The sequence below is a fragment of the Hippocampus zosterae genome, chromosome 10, assembly GCF_025434085.1.
Source record: "Hippocampus zosterae strain Florida chromosome 10, ASM2543408v3, whole genome shotgun sequence".
In the NCBI taxonomy this organism is placed as follows: Eukaryota; Metazoa; Chordata; class Actinopteri; order Syngnathiformes; family Syngnathidae; genus Hippocampus; species Hippocampus zosterae.
Window position 1 is genome coordinate 3,274,105 of NC_067460.1, and position 16,908 is coordinate 3,291,012.

General features: G+C 42.6%; 2 protein-coding genes across 5 annotated transcripts in view; both read left to right on the plus strand.

Annotated features, from left to right (window-relative positions):
- Window positions 1-5,725, plus strand: part of LOC127609182 (vascular endothelial zinc finger 1-like) — a 29,686-nt gene extending 23,961 nt beyond the window's left edge. For all 4 annotated transcript variants that reach the window (XM_052078966.1, XM_052078968.1, XM_052078967.1 and 1 more), the window contains one exon: window positions 19-5,725. In XM_052078966.1, coding sequence (XP_051934926.1) covers window positions 19-386 — 368 coding nt within the window. In that variant the 3' untranslated portion in view covers window positions 387-5,725. The remainder of the gene's footprint in view (window positions 1-18) is intronic.
- LOC127609250 (uncharacterized) overlaps window positions 1-16,908 on the plus strand; it is a 215,409-nt gene that overhangs the window by 151,787 nt on the left and 46,714 nt on the right. The window lies entirely within an intron of this gene.

Consider the following 16,908-nt stretch of genomic DNA (forward strand, 5'->3'; position numbering starts at 1 on the left):
TCCCCTTTTTTTTGGTAGATACCAACAACGTACACACCAATTCTGCCACGACCACGCCTGTCACCAACTCTGCGGCCATCACCTCGGCCATGAACCGCGGCGGCAGTGCCAACAATCCAGTCACCATTGCTGCTCAGATGAACATCACCACCAGCACAGTCAACATAACAAACCCCGTCAACCTGCAGCACCCTGTCACCATCACGGGCCCTGTGAATCTCGCCTCCGTCAACATCCCCACGACAGCCCACATGAATATCGCCCACCCCGTGGCCATCACCACACCAATGCCAATGAATATCACCGGCCCACTGAACATTGCAATGAGGCCCATGGAGAGCATGCCTTTTCTTTCCCAAGTTCTGCCATCCTCACCTCCTTGGTAGAGTTTGTTTTCTCGCCGCTGAGTTAACTGTTGAGAATGTAACTGCTTAACAATAGATGAACCTGTCAAATCTTAGTATCATAGCAGTCTCAGTGGATGGGCCCTATCTTAAACACTCAAGTTGGCATACCATACTAAATAATGCAACGGCACCCTACAACCCACATGTATTTCAAATTGCACGAATCAGTACTAAAACAAATTTGTTATTTATGAGAGTAGAAATGCTTGGAAAAACTCTTAATCGTTTTAAACTCCTTGATCGACATACTATATGTGACAAATGAATTCATCACATTGATGCAAAATGACATACTTTGTAAGTCAAAAATTACCTCCAAAGCCGTCCCGCTGAAGTAAGGAGTGTTAAGACTTTCCAGACCTCTGTCTTGAAAATGGACAAACAGAAGATCAACATTGCCTGGTGTCTAATTTAAGTGAGCCCATTCCTTGTATTTTATTTATCTATATCTATCTATATATCTATATATATATATATATATATATATATATATATATATACATACACACACCCATACACACACTGTATATATATGTAAGCAAACGTTTATGCCAAAGATTTTCCAAGCAACATGCTTCCCTATTGAAAAGATTGGGGAACCCAAATACGTTTCAATTAACTACCTGATTGAGGGCTCACTTTGGAAGCTCTTCCAGGCAGTTTGTTTTAATTATGCACCATATATTTAAACCTACGCTTACCGTCGTTGCATCTATCATGAAAAACTTTGATTATGATGAAGATAGGAGGTTGTGTAAAACGTAAATAAAAACAAAGCATTGATTTGGAAATCGTTTTCTACATATAGCCAATCGAACGGACAAAAAAGACAAGATATTTAATGATCAAACTGATGAACGTTCCCCACATATCCAACTTATTTTGAATTTGATGCCTGCAACTAAAAGTTGACTGGTGTATGTTTGCCCCTGTGTGACATCACTTCCTTTGAAGAACACTCAATTGAGAACTCGGGACACTAATTGTTGAAGCTTTATAGATGGAATTCTTTTCCATTCTTGGTTGATGCACAACTTGAGTTGCTCGACAGTACGGGATCTCCGTTTTCATATTTTGCGCTTCATAACGTGACAGATATTTTCGTTGGGAGACAGGTCTGGACTGCTGACAGGCAAGCTGAGTACTCATACTCTTATAACGAAGCCACACTCACTGTTGTAACAGATGCAAAACGTGTCTTGGAATTGTCTTGCTGAAATATGCAAGGAAGTCTCTCAAAAATACATTGCTTAGATGACAACATATGTTACTCCAAACCCAAGATGTACCTCTCAGCTATGATTACTGATGTTTGCTTTTGAACTTTGCGCTGAGTCCAAATGTTATTTTTCCTCTTTCGCCTTGCATCGTAGACTTTTAACTTGCATTTTTGCACATGTAGTGACTCACCGTTCAACAATTTAACTGACAAACGTTTTCTAAAGTGTTTGTGAACCCATTTGGCAATATCCTATTGTGGCAATGTTTTTTTAATGCAGTGCCACCTCACAGATTGAAGATCACAGGCATCCAATTTTCTATTTCTCCAGATTGTAGATGATTAAAACCCTAAATTCCTTGCAATTGTATGTTGAGAGACATTAGCCCTGGTTGATGAATGTGCAAACACACACACCATTTGGTGTGCAAAACGTTGATATGCACAGAGGCATGATTCATCCATAATATCGTAATTCATTTTATGCTTAGCTGCAAACAAATTTAGAACATCCTCAGATCATTCATGCGCACTAAGAGTGACGAACCAATCGTTTCGGGGATGCTCCTTTCATACCCAAAAGCACTCGCTGATCTTGTTTAATTTTTTTCCCCCATAATTGTTATTTAAGCATTGCTCAACTTTCCTAGTTTTGTTTCCCCCACCCCAGCTTTTTGGGAGCGTGTTGATCAAATTCAAAATGACGGAGTAGAATAATGGAGGAAAAAAAACGTCATCAGTTTCAGCATTAAATATCTTGCCCTTGTGTTGTATATTGCCCTTGTAATTGAATATAGGTTGAAAAGGATTTCAAAATCATATTCTCTTTTTATTTACATTTTACACGACGACCCAGCTTCATTGGAATTGGGACGTGTAGCTCACAACTTTAGCTTAGCTCAAAATTGTATATTGCTCAGTTTTAGGTCAGACTATTTTCAAACAGATATTCACTAGTTATGAGCATTAATATTTAAAGTTGTATCGCCAATCATTACATTGTCAGCAGTTACACTTCCCACCATAATTTTGCTTTTCAAACTTTTTCGTTTTGAAGATAAGAGAGATGAGGTTGCTAGCTGGCTCACTGCAGCTGCTTCACGAGCAAGCGCATGGGAAAGATTTGCTATGTGCTGGGCATTTGATGTCAACGAATGTGACACTACAACAAATCTTCCATCCGGGTGTGTTGCTACCAGAGGGTGTGAAAAATGATTCCTAATTAGAATGAGTTTGTTTATAGATTTGAAATATTTTAGAAGGCTTAACAGTATTTAATAGTTTCTGTATTTTAAAGGATTCATTTAGGAGGTCGGTGTTGAGCAATATTTCAGATTGCGTTGATGTTTCCGAGGCTGGCTCGAACAATTCTTGTAAATGAATTCCTCCCGTGGTGGTATTTTAAAATGGCTGGAAACTGGTCACGTGTCATCACTGCTGGATACTCTTCACACATTTGTGATTTCATCAATTTTGGATTCTTTTAAGTATTTATATGAGGACATGACAGTTAACGGTACAAAAAGAAGGGAGATTTTATTTTATTTTTTTTAACTGAAAGCAGAGGGTTTGCCCTTAAAAGACAGTATTATCAAAGGTCAAATGGAAAGATTCCGTTTTTTGTTGTTGTTTTTTTTTGGTAGAGGTGTATAGATTTTCTTAGTTGCACATGGACTGTGCAAGCCAAGCCCAAAGTTTTTGGGTAGATTAGAATGTTTACATTTAGCAGGCATAGGATCCCAATTCTGCAAGTAAAACACAGATGACTGAGATTAGTCTTTTATAATATGTTAATGACTGGTCTTTTTTTTATTTTTGTGTGTGTGTGTAAATCTAAAACACTATATGGTTGGCTTTTTACCTGTGGAAGTGTCAGTCTGACTTTGCACCACAAGCTACAATGTAAGAACAATCTCAGCATTGATATGGCCATCCAAGAGCAAGAGTGCCAAACAATGATCAATGGATAAAGCTTTTCTCCACCAAGTGCATAAAAATACTGGATTCTTCAGTTTCATGTGGCAGGGCTACAACCCCATTTGGCCAAACAGTGCATGCCACACATGGTCGAGGAAGTATCGGTGATTTCGCATTTCTAAAATGAACTCGGTCCAAAAACAAATTGTTAAAAAAAACACACACACAGCCCTTCGCCAGTATACTGTATCTTGAGCTCTCCAAAGACTTTTAATGATGAGGAAATGGGTGGGAAAATTATCACCAGCGTTATTTTGAAATTGGAAGTTAAGTCAAAAATGTTTTTGAACAATCATATGTTCCGTGTAATCACAGGAGTCGAAACATTGTATCCGAGTAATGTCTTTCTACTCCCCTATGTCGTGGACTGAAATTGACAGCATTACCGATGTCACATGACCAAACCCGATACAGGTGAGGCGTGATGTTTGTCATGCGGGCCCGAGGGCACTTGGATGTCAATTTTTCTCGAGGAGTAACATTGTTCCTGTGAAGTGGCCAATTTTGTTTTTATCTTGATTTTACAACCTCTTATGCAATCCTGTTAATATTAAATGGTATCAGACATTAGCTGGGAGCGGTAGCAGAGCTGAAAGCTAATTTAATACAATTTCATTTCAGGAATTATTTTTCTGTGCCGGGAAAAAAATAACAGGTCTAAAGTTTATCTATCTTTTTAACAATGGGGAAGTAGAAGTCAAGAGTCTGATTTCAGATTTCACCTTCAAACTTTTAGTTTTGGTTTGTTAAATCAAAGCAGCATTCCTTATTTGTGGAAATGTCTCAACATCAAGGCATAAGATTATTATTTTTTTTTCCGTAAGCACAGCAATAGTAGCCTAACATGTTGTTTTCACAGCATGAAATGTCCTTACTGATTTTGGTTTCTACATTTTTGGAGTCTTTTGTCATGTAATGTAACTGTGTTGACACTTTGATCCCTTTACGTTATCCCCAACATGCGTTTAGACCGGCCTGGATGCAGTGCAGTCTTTGGTTATTTTTGTTTTTATTCCAGGCACAATCATTCTGTGGCTTTATGTGATGTTCAGTCCACCAAATTTAACAATGTGAATGAAGCCTGTTTGAAGTTGAGTGGTGACTCTCAAGCACTTGCAGCAAACTAGGATATGCACACTACAACAGAGTGGTACTTAAAGGGGCATTTCAGTTTGGTGGAATGATACAAGGGTCTTGTCATTGGCCAAGATGCTTTTTTTTTTGCTCGTTTAATTGTGTGCATGGCAGCACTGTGCTCCAAGGGAAATGCTTTAATGTGGAACGGCATTATGATCTTGGAATGTTTTAAAATTCATTTTATAGTTGTTATTTTTATTTACAATGTTGCATGTGAACTGAACTTGTCCATAATAGGTTTAAATTGAACAACCTTTTTTCTTATTTTTTTTTTTAAGAAGGATAGTGACATAGGAAATCAAAACACTAAAAAAATAGGGTAAAATCAAGCATGTGCTGTTATATGTCCTTTTCTAGTGGCTGTAAACAAATGTGCCTGAAATATTTTGCAAGACTTCTTCACACGCTGATGCTTCCTGCCTGTCAGGTTTGACGAAATATACTGTGAAGGAAGCCTTTTTCAGATGTTGGCCAATGTCTGGCGACTAAACTATGGCATTTTATTTGATGAAAATGATTGCGGTGTTACTCCAGTGAAAGAAACACCTTGCATCAGGATTAGCTATGAGTCATGACGATACAAGTAATTGACATTTTTGAAATCATTATCTTTGGGAACGCGGGGGTGAAGGGGGGAGGTGACTTGCAAAAAGTGTTTATTTGGCCAAATAGTCGGGGGGTTAATATGGTAAATGTTGTGAAGGCAAATGAATGTATATCTTTGTACAAACCGTTTAGATCAGAGGACTTAGTTATAGTTATGACAGACATGCAAGGAAAAAAAACTTTTTATAAAACATTTTGTATTAGATCATTAACAAGTTTTGTACATACGGAGGCTAGACTTTCTGAATAGCAGAAAGGTACAACATTCCTACATTTTTTAAAAATGTATGTCCACTGAGAATAATTATGTAAACATGTGCAATGTTTTATGTGCCTTTTATTTGGGTTTGTCTAAATAAAAGAAAACAGTAAAACATGATTGTCAACTGGCCATGTTGATAACTACATTTTGATTTTTTTTATTTTATTTTTGGGGGGGGTGAGGTGGTTTGACGCCTCGAGCTAAGAAATCGCCCCAATCACTGTGGACGTAAACAGTGTGTTGAACAGCTTGCTGGTTCACAGTTTGGCCTGTTTGCAAGGAAAGTGCATTCCAAAAGATGAGCAAGAGTTCCTTTTCCATGCTTTAACTATTAAACCTGGAAATGTTGACGTGTGTCTGCGTATTTTCTGACCTTCAGTGAACCATTACTGCATGTTATTGTACAGGAATTAATAAGCGTGACCTAATTCACCCTTACAAATTCGAATATCCTGAAAATTTGTATTTGTTCAAAAAGTGAAACTTTTTTTAAGATACAGCTATCGTCTTAAGGTTCTGAAACTATGAAATTTCCATCAGAAGAAATCAGTTCTAAATGTTTGAGAATCATAAGTTAGACCAATCCGTTTTCACAAGGTCAATTCCGACCTGTTTTTCATGACTATACTAAATTTTACTTAATTAACTTTAATCTCACTGAGCAGAAGAATGGGGAGGGGACAAGGCCGCATGCAAGCCTCTTGAATGTCAGTCCTCAGAGCAAAATATTTTTAATATATTAATAATGATAATTTAATATTTTTAGCTGTCCACCAGGTGTCATTAGAGGTCTCGTGTTGAAAAAGGTGAACCAACCTGCTTTATGACAAGCGACTATACTACCAGGTGTACATTGAGTGCCTGCTTATGATTTTTATTTATTTATTTTTGAAATGTTGGGGGAAAGTGGCCTTCTTTCCCCCGCGTGTTCGTTGAATTTCAGATGATGAGGATGTTGGTTATCCAAATACAGGCTGGAGTCGATGAACAGTTTCTTCGAAGCTTTTAATAACAGGATATTCCGGGCACCTGCAGTTTACAGACAATGGCTGCGGTGGTCACGAGTGCGAAGAAGGAAGGGATTCACATATTTATATTATCATAAGGGCGGTACCGAAACGCAAGGTGTGACATCAAAGCTTTCGTTTCTCCTAAACCGTTTCTTAGCTTGTATCAACTGGCGCATTCCTATGTCTGTGCATCTTTACAAAGTCTCCAGTCGGGAGAGTTCCAATTTTAAATGATGATTGCTTCAAGGACACAATTGCACTGCGAGCATGTGAAAGTTATATATCATAACTAAATATGAGCAGAATGCACACTTGTGCTGAACAGGGATGGCAATGGGACCTCCCCAAAATGCCCGTCATGTATGTATAATTTGGAGTTAGTCCAAAATGATCCAAAAAGCCTTAAATGTCACATCAACCGTGTCAGCTCAGTGGGCATTCACGAGGCATCCTCAAAACAAAACAAAGCGTTATCATGAAAATTCAAGTTTTAATACAGATTGGAGAATTATATGATTGAACTAATCTGAATTAAAACTTCAATCTAGTTGTGGTCAGAATTATAGTATAAGTATACTGTAGGATTTGATGCGCATATCCCTAATAATAAGTAAAGTGCTCATGATGATGATGATCAAAGTCAGGTCCTATGATCTCAACCGACCACAACTTGATTATGTACGAACAGTAGTGATCGCAAAATGAAGTCCCACAAAGCAGTGAAGCCCTGCAGGGAAATACTTCACACACGCTTAGGGGCTTCAAGATGAATCATTTCCTTGACTACGCCATCATGTGGACAGGAAAATGTCTAACATGCTTGGTGCATGCAATAAAATGGTGGGGTGTAAATCATGCTCTGAACACATAGTATATATTAGAGGAGTGTTTTTACATGAATTGTTCTGTGTTACTTTGTCTATGTTTGTGTTTATGCAACCAGTGTAAATGTGAAATAAGGAGGTAAAATAAAGTGCTTATTCGTTTTTATTTAAAAACAATATTTTATCCAAAGTTTTTGGACTCATGTGGTTTCTTTTTTTTGCAGAGAATTTCACATGCTTTTGAAATAAACGTTTTCACATAGTACTGATGAAGCAGGGGTGCATAGATATATGATAGCAAGTTGGTCTAGAATAGGAAGCGTATATTTCTGTGATTCCCAGTCCTGAAAGGGACTTTCAACTCTGGGGATGTTTGGTGCTCCAAGATACTTTTGCACCTCAACTGTTGGATTTGCCGTGACAGTTGTGGTTCTTGCTTGATGGACTGAGGTATCAAAATGATGCCACAGTTTGCTTCCTAGAAAAGATAAACAGATATGCGTAATTATTATTAAATATTAGCACAATTAGGAAATATTAAATACCCTAACAGACTGGGAAAGTTCTGATGATGATTACGGTGATGATGATGAAGTAGATATCAAAAGAAGAAGTCTTTTCTGCTTGGCTCTCGACGAAGGCAGACACTTTTTGCACAGCTCTCCTGCCCTCCCACCTCTTTTTTTCCCTGCTTGCCACTTAGTCTTTTGTGCTGTCTTTGTCTAATTTTTTTCCCCTAGCCTCCTACCGCGTTTTCATCCGAAGAACTAACCATGGAATTAGTTGGCTGGTCTCTTGCCGTAATCGACAAAATGTTTTCGACGAAAAGAGCGGGCAGTGGGGAGCCTGCTTGCCCTCCGGGGACACTTGCTGCCGGATACACCTTGGACCCATGGAGAAAGTGGAGACCGGTGTGGCTGAAAGTACTGTCCGTGGAGGATGTGGACGACATCTACATCATTGGCCTTTTGATAACAGGTATGCTGCTGTTTGGTATTGGCAGCTTGCTGTTCTATCGCAAAATTCAACCGACGGGAGCGGCTCTATTGGAAGTGAAGAAGCTGCCGGTCATGACCTGCACACGCATACACGTACACGACTGGACAAGCACACGCGCATACACATCCTTGTTATCACCGTATTCATCGCTCCGATTCTTTTTCCCCCGTGACGTGGTTTGATAATGTGGGGAGCAACGGGGACCGTGCAGCTGGTCATTTTTTCAGCCGCGTCGCGGTTAACCCCCCCCCCCCCCTCCATCATTCATCCTCCCCCTTATACATGTTATGTCTTGTGAAACTGTCATTTGCTTATTCATGTGCTAGGGTCGTTTTTTATCCTGAACTGAAATTATCCTCGGAAGAGGATAGTTCGAGCGTGTTTTTTTCTTACCCCTCTCCCTACCCAGCATTTTTCCTTTCTGAATTCTGATTGTAATTTCCCCATTGCGGGACAAATAAAGGATATCTTAATGAGGACGCTGTGCACCTCATAATAGCTGCGCATTCCATCGTGAGCCTTTTTTCTGTCTCTGCTGCTTTATTGAGACTTTTGAAGCCTTGTTTTTTTTAAACCTTGGGACAAGCAGAGTGGCCAGGAACATAATGTTCATAGGCTGAAGGATGTTCAGCTTCTCTCTTATTTGTCTTTGCAGAGACTCAACCATCAATGTGCTCTCTGAAGTTTGAAGCAGTCGAATCTCCTCTTCTTCCAGAGAGTGATGCAACATGGACAAGAGCGGAATTACCTTTGACCCGGAAATCTTCTTCGCCTCAGGCAGAATGCCTCTAATACTTTCAAACAGTCAGCAATATTTCTGGAGTGTTCGGAAGACAATGGTGTCAGACCAGTACGTAGACCAGCCAAAGCTGCTCCGACAGGCTCTCTCAACGTATACTTACGCTGAAGCATGAGATAAATGCTGTTCCACCTTGTATCAACCTCCTGCATAAGCTTAAGCACCGGAAGGCCCATTTGAACTTGTATCTGAGTTATTCTCTCCTACAACAAAATCAAGTGTCAAATCAATATATAGAAAAAAATAAATAAAATATGTTACATATGACGAGTAAGGAGCTTACCTTTGCTGTAGTGCTGCTCTTAAAATAACCAACTATCTTTCGACAGTTTGTCCGGATGTGGAATAATTCAGGACATTGGTCAAGTGCTTTTTTTGACCAAAAGATTTAGGGTATGTGCCACACAAATAGTGTGACGCATATGAAGCTCTCTGGCACAAGCTCCCATATTTGCTGCACCATCAGTCACGAGACATTTGCACTGATACCCCACTCAGACATTCGCAAAGTTTTCATAGAAGCCATGTTTGCTGCAGTGTGTGTCTCTGGAAAATGTTGCATCCCCAGTATAATAGATTGGAGAGACGTGGTTTCATCAATGAAATGACATGTCACAGCTAGATAGGCATCAATATTGATGGAAGTCCACATATCTGATGTCAAACTACATGCAGATGCTTTAGCCACAATAGCTTTTGTTTTATCCTTGGGCTCCTGGTACCTTTTTTCCACCACGGCCTTCAAAGTCTAAAAAAAGTATAATGTATTGAATTGAAAAGTATTGAAACGGTGAATCCGATAGTATAATGCTTCATGTTGTAACACATACCTGACGTGTAGGTAGAACGTAGGAAGGAGCTAAAGCTTTCATGAGCTTTTTGAATCAACTGCCGTCCCCCAAGGAAAATGGCTGGGAATCCTCAATTACCATATCCACCAACAGCTCTGCCAAGTCAACCTTCTCAGATAAATTCAAATACATGTCAGAGTTATAAAACAACAAACACCATACAGTGTAGTATGGGTCTATGAATCTAAATGGCCTACCTGAGCCGGGTTCAACCTGGTTGGTCTCCTCGTTGCCATGCAAGACTCTAAAGTGCCTTAGCATACTTGAGTTGTTATTATTGTAACTAAGCAACTTGGAACACACCAGACACTTCACCTAAAAGTATGGGATGAAGTGTCTGAAAAATGTGAATTGTATGTGTTGTCACATTTTATTTTCATTCATTATTGGAATCTGTTAAATAGTAATTGCAGTGCATTACCTTCTGAGGTGAGAGGTGCTCAAAGTGCTCCCAAACAGGGGAATATCTCCTCTTTCTTGCTGGTTCGATCGCAAAAAAGCTCGTTGAATCAAATGCCAAAAAGTAGCACAATAAGGGACCCGAAACCACAAAATGTGAGGGAGAATCTATAGCATTTCTTTTTCGCTTTTATTTTGAACAACACTCGAACCTATTGTATCATTTCCTGAATCAGTCACGTGGTACACCACCTTCGTGGGGCTTCAAACGTCACCACTGACGTCATCAACACGCGCTTCGACTCCCCATTCATGAACCACTCATCTAGATTACTCGGCACACGCTTCAGGGATTCGACCCGTGGAGCACATCACGAATGAACAGAATAGTTCGGGATGACAGAATAAAGTCAATGGGCTGATAAAAAGCAAAGCTATACTGTTAATACATCCTGGGTGTTTTAATGACTCCCTGTATATTCAAGATCCTGACGTTTCAAACAAGCTGTAAGGTTTTTTTTATTTGTTTTGTTTTTTCCAAAATGACGTCCAATTAGACAGCCGTCGGCAAGTGCTCTTCAAGAGCCTTGCGTGTTTTGTTGTTTTTGTCTTTTGTTTTGTCACATTGTGTTTGTTGTTACATCGTGTTGACCTGCTGTGGATTTTTTTCAGCATTTTTTTGGCCCGACGTTCGTCATGGGAGAGGAATCTGTGCTTGGTGGTTGCGCCTTCTCGGCAGCACGCATGTACCAGCACTGATTTTTGATTCAAGAGGAATGTCTACACCATCTGACTGTCATTACTGTTTTTTTGCGACTGAATTGGGCAGCATTTTTCACAGCCCCGCTTGTATGCTGGAGTTTGGCAACGCACGATGGCAGCGCGGCTACCCGCAGCGGCTTCTCTCTCTTCCCCTGCAAATCAGTGTTCTTCGTGTTCTTTATATTCCTTGTTTTCACTGAGTTGCGCACCAAGGCGCGCAGACCCTCGTGAGTTTTTGCTTGCCATCGGCAGAACTGCAAAAATGGATAATAAGCTAACAAAGGCAAACAAACTGCATGACTGCGGTTTGCTGCGTGACTGCGGTCTGCTGCGGAGACCTGCTCGATCACCGACCCCGACTCCTGCAACCAGCCCGCAGTGGAAGCGCCACAGATGGAATCAAAGGAAGCAGGAGAGGAGGAAGCGCGGAGGTATCCGGGCTAGGCGAGCAGCTAGCCCTCATCGACCGGCTATCCCTACCATCACGCTGGCCAACGTACGCTCGCTGGACAACAAATTGGACTATTTCCGCTTACTTGGAACAACTTGCAAAACCGCGCATGACTGCTGCGTCTTTGTTTTTGTGTAGACATGGCTCAAAGACAGTGTCCCGGACCGGGCTATTCGGCTAGCCGGGCTTACGTGCTACCGAGCAGATAGAGAGCTCGTCGAGGGGGGGGAAGACTTGCGGCGGGGGATTCTGTGTTTCTGTGTTTACATCAATGATGCCTGGTGCCGCGACACTGTTATGGCTTGCAAGCGATGACCACATCAACTTTCCCACAAGAGGCACAAATAAATGTCTACACAACAATCAGAGGATCCTACAACGCCCTCCCCCTCCCCCACCTTGGTGCCTCAGACCACACCACTGTGATGCGGCTGACCACTGCCAGTGAGAAAGCAAGTACGAGTGTGGCCTGAGGGTTCCACAGAAGCACTCCAAGACTGTTTCTCCTCCACAGACTGGAGTGTGTTTAAACATGCAACCACTCAATGAGTACGCGGAGACCATCACGTCCTAGATAAGGAAGTGCATGGATGATGTCACGGTCACCAGAACCATCACCATCCGGGCCAATCAGAAGCCATGGCTGACAGGTGAGGTCCACAGGCTCCTCAGGGCCAGGAACACTGCCTTCAGAGCTGGAGATGTGGTGGGCCTCAGGACTGCCAGGGCCAACCTGTCACGAGGCATCAGACTGGCCAAGAAACAATATTCAAGGAGGATTGCAGATCAGTTCAAGGACAGCAGAGACAATAGGAACCTGTGGCGGGGGAACCAGGCCACCACGGACTACAAGCCCTCTACGCACACCTGCGATAGCTCCATCTCTCTGCTGAACAACCTGAATGACTTCTTCGCCCGTTTTGAGATAGACAACAACATCCCAGCACAGAAGACCCCACCCCCTCTTGGCGACCAGGTGCTGACCTTTTCCCAGGATAGTATGAGGCGTTCCCTCAGGAGGACAAACGTACGGAAAGCGGCAGGAAAGAAAGCTGACAACATTTCTGGTCACGTCCTGAGAGACTATGCTGAGGAGCTCATAGATGTTTTCACGGACATCTTTAACACCTCACTGACCCAGGCTGTTGTCCCAACTTGTCTCAAGGCCACCACCATCATCCCGGTCCCGAAGAAGTCGTCCCCCTCCAGCTACAATGAATACCGCCCGGTCGCACTCACCTCCATCCTCATGAAGTGCTTCAAGCGGTTAGTCATGCAGCACATAAAGTCTGCCCCCCCCCCCCCCCCGGACCCCAGCCAGTTTGCATATCGGCAGAACAGATCGACTGCAGACGCCATCTCCACCACCCTCCACTCAGCTCTCACCCACCTGGAGACCAAGAACTGTGTCCTGCCAAAAGGCTTTTCAGCGCACCGTGAGAGCAGCTAAAAAGATCATTGATGTCTCTGTCCCCCCACTCGTGGACATTTACTACTCCCGTCTGACCCGCCAATCCATCCGGATCGCAGGTGACCCCACCCACCTATCTCACAGCCTCTTCTGCCTGCTGCCATCGGGAAGGAGATTGCAAAGTCCAGCAGAACCAGCACACTCAAAAACAGTTTCTTCCACCAGGCGGTCAGGAGACTCAACTCCCTCCCTGCTCTGCCCGCACTCCCTGCCCTCTGCTTCTACCCGACCGCTGCCTCCTGTCACAGACTATGACCCTCCCCTCATCATCTGACATCTGCGTATTGCACAATGCACTACCTCACTTTACCCACAAGTGCCATGACAATGAAGTTGTACTTGATACTTGATTGTTTATGTTGTTTATATTGCTTATATCGTCTAAACTGTTTATACTGTTGATGTGTCGGCCCGTAGCCAGACCCCACGCCTTTTCCCGGGGGCCAGGGGCGCGCCGAGGCGTTCCCGGGTGTCAGCTGAAGGATCCGGTGGGTCGACACCAAAGAAGCGAAAATCAAAGGTTTCTTAATCAAACCGCAGCTCAGAGGACACACCAGAAGTTTCAAAGAGCTTGAAGCCGAGATCGTTCGAAGTCCAAAAATAAACTAAGTCCAGAGGCCGTGGTGCAGGCTGGTCACAAACGAGTTTATTCAATCAAACCCGGAGAGGTACAGATGTGCACATCGGAAGAACTCTGAAAAACTCCCCGGAACATACACAGGTTTTATAGCGATATGAGGGCAACCCCTCTAGCGATATGAAGGGCAACCCCTCTCTTTCCATTGGTTAGTTTCTAATATCGTTTGTTAACTTAATGGTGTCATACTGCGTTGTGTATTCTGATTGGCTGTGGCTTTCCTTGTTATCTAGATTTTAATGGTATCTATAATTACTCCATAACTTAGTTTGTAGATTAAAATGGTATCCCAGTTGTTCTGTTTATTAAAATATAATAGGGGCCCCTACTGGGCCTTTTTATGATTGCTTGTGGCTTTTACCATGTCTGTATGTGTGGCTGCCTAGTATTGATCCTTCCTGAGTAGACAATGACCGTTTTTTTGTTTGCTGATCTCAGCAATGACGTCTCGGGGTGATTTACTTGTTTTCGCCGTGTTCTGATTATCTTGTGCAGGTGGTGCCTGTAGACTTCCTCAATGTGGGACAGATGACGGACAACTTGTCTTTCTTAACAATGACCTTTTAGGGGCGACCATCCTGTTTTGCTTGTGACAACCATACTTATTTTCCACTTGCTTCGTAGGGAAGTGCAAGGTTTGCATTTTTCACCCACTGGCTCCTTCAAAAATTGTGCTGCCAAAGCCTAAACCCGAGCCATGGTTTAACGACATTACCCGCGCAGCTAGGCAGGAGTGTCGCAAAGCTGAACGCAAGTGGAAAAGAGACAAATTGCATGTCTCTTCTCAAATTTGGAAAGACAGCTGGCGTAACTACCAGCTCACAGTAAAAGAGGCCAAAAGAGAATATCTGTCGGACCTTATTCTAGCCAACCGTCACAACCCTCGTGCACTATTTAAAACGATAGATTCTGTACTCAAACCCCCTCTGCCTACTTGCTCGGATTCTTCAGCCGAGATGTGCAACAGATTCCTTCAGTTCTTTATTGATAAGGTCTCTACAGCTAGGATTCCGGTCCCAAATACCGCATCTGACCCCTCTGTCCATGTTCCATGTTCAGCTGTCCTAAATTCTTTTGATACTGTGTCCTTGGCGCTTTTGGAGGATGTAGTTCGCCAGACGAAGCCATCTGGCTCCCCTTGCGACTCTCTTCCCCCACGCTTCTTTCAGGAGGTTCTCCCGAGTGTTGGTGCATCGGTCTTGGATATCATCAACAGCAGCCTTTCTTCTGGTGTAGTTCCCCAACAGTTTAAACATGCTGTGGTCCAACCCTTGATCAAGAAACCTGGTCTTGATCCAGATGAGCTGTCAAGTTACAGACCCATTTCCAAACTGCCTTTCATTTCCAAAATTCTGGAAAAAGTGGTGCACATGCAGTTGAAACTTTTCTTGGATGAACATAACATCTTGGAGGTCTTCCAGTCAGGTTTCAAGACGATGCATAGCACGGAGTCAGCCCTGTTACGCGTTTCTAATGACATCCTCCTGGCAAATGACTCTGGAGACCACGTGTGTCTGGTTTTATTGGACTTAACTGCAGCATTTGATACAGTGGATCACAGTATTCTGCTGACTCGTTTGCAGCACTTGGTGGGCATTGGCGGGAGTGCTCTTGATTGGTTTAGGTCCTATCTAACTGACAGGACCTTTTGTGTCAGCCTTGGCTGCTCTGAATCACGCACTGCTCCCCTGTCATGTGGTGTTCCACAGGGCTCAATTCTGGGGCCTCTGCTGTTCTCGCTGTATCTGCTCCCATTGGGTTCCATCTTAAGGAAACATGGTATTCCTTTCCACTGCTATGCAGATGACTGCCAGATCTATGTCCCACTGAGCAAGAAAGACACCTTCTCATTAAGGCCACTCCTATCCTGTCTGGAAGAAATCAAAACCTGGATGGCACAAAATTTCTTGAAGTTCAACGAAAAGAAGACAGAGGTGATATTGTTTGGCCCCAGTGGACCTTGTACATTCCATCCTGTAGACTTGGGCCCCCTATCTCCTTATCTGAAATCAACGGTCTCAAACTTGGGACTTAAACTGGACAGTGATTTCAAACTCGATCGGCAAATTGGTGCCGTTGTTAAATCCAGCTTCTTTCACCTTAGACAGCTGGCCAAAATAAAACCTTTCCTCTCACATGAACACTTTGAGACAGTAATTCATGCCTTTGTCACATCCCGGCTCGATTACTGCAACGCCCTGTACTTTGGAGTCAGCCAGTCCTCCATCAAGCGCCTTCAGCTGGTACAGAATGCCGCTGCTCGCCTCTTGACTGGTACTCGTAAGAGGGAGCATATAACTCCTACTTTGGCATCCCTTCACTGGCTCCCCATACATTTTAGAATTATTTTTAAGATCCTCCTCTTTGTTTTCAAATCTCTGAATAATCTCGCGCCACCTTACCTCTCTGAGCTCATACGCCCCTACACCGCTGCCCGGCGCCTCAGGTCTGTGGACCAGTCTTTGCTAGACGTACCAAGAACTAAAATGAGGCTCAGAGGGGATCGAGCCTTTTCTGTTGCTGGTCCATCTCTCTGGAATGACCTCCCACTGAACATTCGGCAAGCCTCCTCGCTGCCCATCTTTAAAGCCCTCCTCAAAACTCACTTGTATTCTTTGGCGTTTGACTCAGCATGACTTAGATTTGCTCTTAATTTTACTGCTTGGTGCTTTCTACCGCCTTATTACTTATTACTTATTACTGATTCGTCTTACTGTTTATTGTATATGTTAAATCGCTCCATGTACAGCACTTTGTATGCAGCGATGGCTGTTTGAAAGTGCTCTATAAATACTGTTGACTTGACTTGACTTGACACAGTTTAACATAGGACGGATATCCTTATGTCCTTGCACTTGACCTTTTGCTGAGTAAGCCGTTGGTGAAATGATATAGCAATGCACTGAGTGTTTTGTCCGAATGAAACCTATTAGAAGAGATCAAAAGCTGGTAGCTAATAGACTTCGTTAATATACCATTAGCTTCTGGGTTCTGCACTTGCTTGACATTAATTCCTCTGTTTGACAACCGTATGCCCGTTTTCTCTCTATCAGCTATAAGTTATTAACGTGGTTTAACACAGTATTAATATAAAACA